Source organism: Oncorhynchus clarkii, chromosome 22, assembly GCF_045791955.1.
Source record: "Oncorhynchus clarkii lewisi isolate Uvic-CL-2024 chromosome 22, UVic_Ocla_1.0, whole genome shotgun sequence".
In the NCBI taxonomy this organism is placed as follows: Eukaryota; Metazoa; Chordata; class Actinopteri; order Salmoniformes; family Salmonidae; genus Oncorhynchus; species Oncorhynchus clarkii.
Genome location: NC_092168.1, coordinates 22830934 through 22833433, shown reverse-complemented (window position 1 = coordinate 22833433; position 2500 = coordinate 22830934). Strand labels below are relative to the sequence as shown.

The 2500-nt window shown below is 48.4% G+C and overlaps 1 protein-coding gene across 1 annotated transcript in view; it reads left to right on the top strand.

Annotated features, from left to right (window-relative positions):
- LOC139380618 (interleukin-1 receptor accessory protein-like 1) overlaps positions 1 to 2500 on the top strand; it is a 332883-nt gene that overhangs the window by 326102 nt on the left and 4281 nt on the right. Inside the window, exons 9-10 of the mRNA XM_071123500.1 lie at positions 26 to 172; positions 2232 to 2402. Coding sequence (XP_070979601.1) covers positions 26 to 172; positions 2232 to 2402 — 318 coding nt within the window. The remainder of the gene's footprint in view (positions 1 to 25; positions 173 to 2231; positions 2403 to 2500) is intronic.

Genomic DNA, 2500 nt, shown 5'->3' with positions numbered 1-2500 from the left:
CTCTCTCTCTCTCTCTCTCTCTCAGCAGAGCTGATGTACACGGTAGAGTTGGCTGGTGGTTTGGGAGCCATCCTGCTGCTGCTGCTCTTCCTCATCTCTCTGTATAAGTGTTATAAGATTGAGCTCATGCTCTTCTACAGGAGACACTTCGGCAGCGACGACCTGGATGGAGGTAAGGGCTCAGAACCTCAGACCAATAGATGGCTGTTGTGTTTCTCTCCCTGTCTCACTTTCACTTTTCTCTGTCACCGAATCTACTGCTCTCTCTCTCTCCCCCCCCCCCCCCCCCGCTCTCTACCAATCTTTCTGTCTTCCTCTTTTAACTCTCCCTCCCGTCTCTCTATCTCTCATAATATCCTTTATCAACTACTATGTGTGTGTGTGTGTGCCTGTGCTTTGACGGTTGTTGAATCGGTCGTTTCTATGAAAGCCATTACTGGTCTTATCCTGGGGGTGGAGACCCAGCAGTCAGAGCCTGCAGCAATAACAGGTTCTCAGGTACACACACACACCGACACACACACCTCACTGACACCCAGCCCACTGCATCACTCTAAGGATGCATGGGGAAGAGGGGAGACAGATTTTCAATTTGTTCTCCATTTAGAGAGGGATCAGTCTCAATATGTCATGGAATAATGCCCAACCTCCCCTGTGAACCAGCAGATAACTGCTGTCTGCTTTGGGACGGGTGCTGTGAGGCTGGGACTGGGCCAACTCCCATCCTGCCCAATCAAAGGAAAAAGTCCACCAACAAACTGAAGTGGGAGACCAACTTTTCTTCTTCTCCCAGAAACAGTTAATTCTGTCCTAGTTTGTGCTGGTTGTTGTTGGTCTTGTTTTCATACAGTGTTTGTTATTAATCCTTTGATAGGTTCTTCTCAACATTTTATTCTGGAATTCTACATTGAAGTAGAGTCAAGGCCATTTGTGATTTCATCCGTTGGAATCCATTTGAATGGATTACCATGTAATCAAGCTATTTGTGACTAGCGCTGTGGTAGTGGTTGAGGTGTTTGAGGTGCCTGTGTCTGGCCCCTCTATCGCGCCTCAAGCCTCTCTCTCCTGCTTCAACGAGCGTCTGAAAAAGCCCAATTCCCTCCCTGGACGACCCAAACACATATTTTGAGGAGGGTCGGTGCAAAATAAACGTTTTGTTGTGGGAGATCATTGTGAGATTTGGAAATTATTATCTGTTATTTTCAGATGTTTTTGAGTGAGTAATGTTTTTAGGTATTTTGGACTACTTGACTGTTTCAGCCCTGCACATGTGAGTCACTTAGACTGAATCTAGAAATAGAATTCTAGCATGTGTGTGTGTCATGATGAGTGCCTAGATGGTCAGTGTGTCTCTCACTTCCTGCTTCTTCTCCCAACGTTTCTCCCTCTACCCGACTTTCTCTCCCTCTTTCTCTCCCTCTTCCTCTCTCTCTATCGTTCTCTCTTCATCGCTTTCTCCCTCTCCTATTCTCTCTCTCTGTCTCTCTCGCTCCCTTTCTCTCACTCTCTCCCTCTCCTACTCTCTCTCTCTGTTTTTTAGTCATTGTGGATTCAAGTGATTCAAGTGAAGTGGATTCAAGAGGCTCCTTACAGACTCAGATCCCTCTATCCTCATCCTACTTCTCTCTTTCCCCTTCTCTGTGCTCTGCCTCCTACCTGTGTGTAATAAAGGAAGCCTTTGAGCAGCTAGCGGGAATGCTCTGCCAGATTTGCGGATCAAGGAAGTTTCCGGATTACCGGATTTCCCCTCCTGAAGGATAATGGGAGAGCCATTAGGGTCAGAAAATCACTGTGCACTAATGAGTTTACCTGGGAGCTAGGGAGAGGTGCTAGGGAGAGGTGTGTGTGTGTGTGTGTGTGTGTGTGTGTGTGTGTGTGTGTGTGTGTGTGTGTGTGTGTGTGTGTGTGTGTGTGTGTGCGCGCCCGCGTGCGTGCGTGCGTGCGTGAGAGATGACACCACATCTGAGAGGATGTCCTGATAGCCGTTAGCTAATCGAAGTTGGTCTTCTGCTTTTCACACCTCTGCTTCCTCTACTGTTTTGTTGATCCAACAGTCTGGCTTTCTAGTGCAGCTCTCAGCTCTTTCCTTGTGCCTGGCAACACAATTCTCTCTTTCTCTCACTTTCACATAATAATGATTATGTCAATTTGCTGTGTCTGTTCGAGCCTGCATTCATCCCTGAGGATGCATATGCTTCACGTTCTCTGTGTACCGTGTGTGTTTCTGGCAGATAATAAGGACTATGATGCGTACCTGTCCTACACTAAAGTAGACCCTGACCAGTGGAGTCAGGAGACCAAGGAGGAGGAGCGCTTTGCCCTGGAGATCCTCCCTGACGTCCTGGAGAAACACTACGGATACAAACTCTTCATCCCAGACAGAGACCTCATCCCCACGGGAAGTAAGTGGTGCAAATGATGGCTGTGTGGAGGTGGGGAGGCTGAGGGGGTGTTTGGGGGTGGGGAGGCTGAGGGGGTGTGGTGGGGTGGGGAGGCTGAG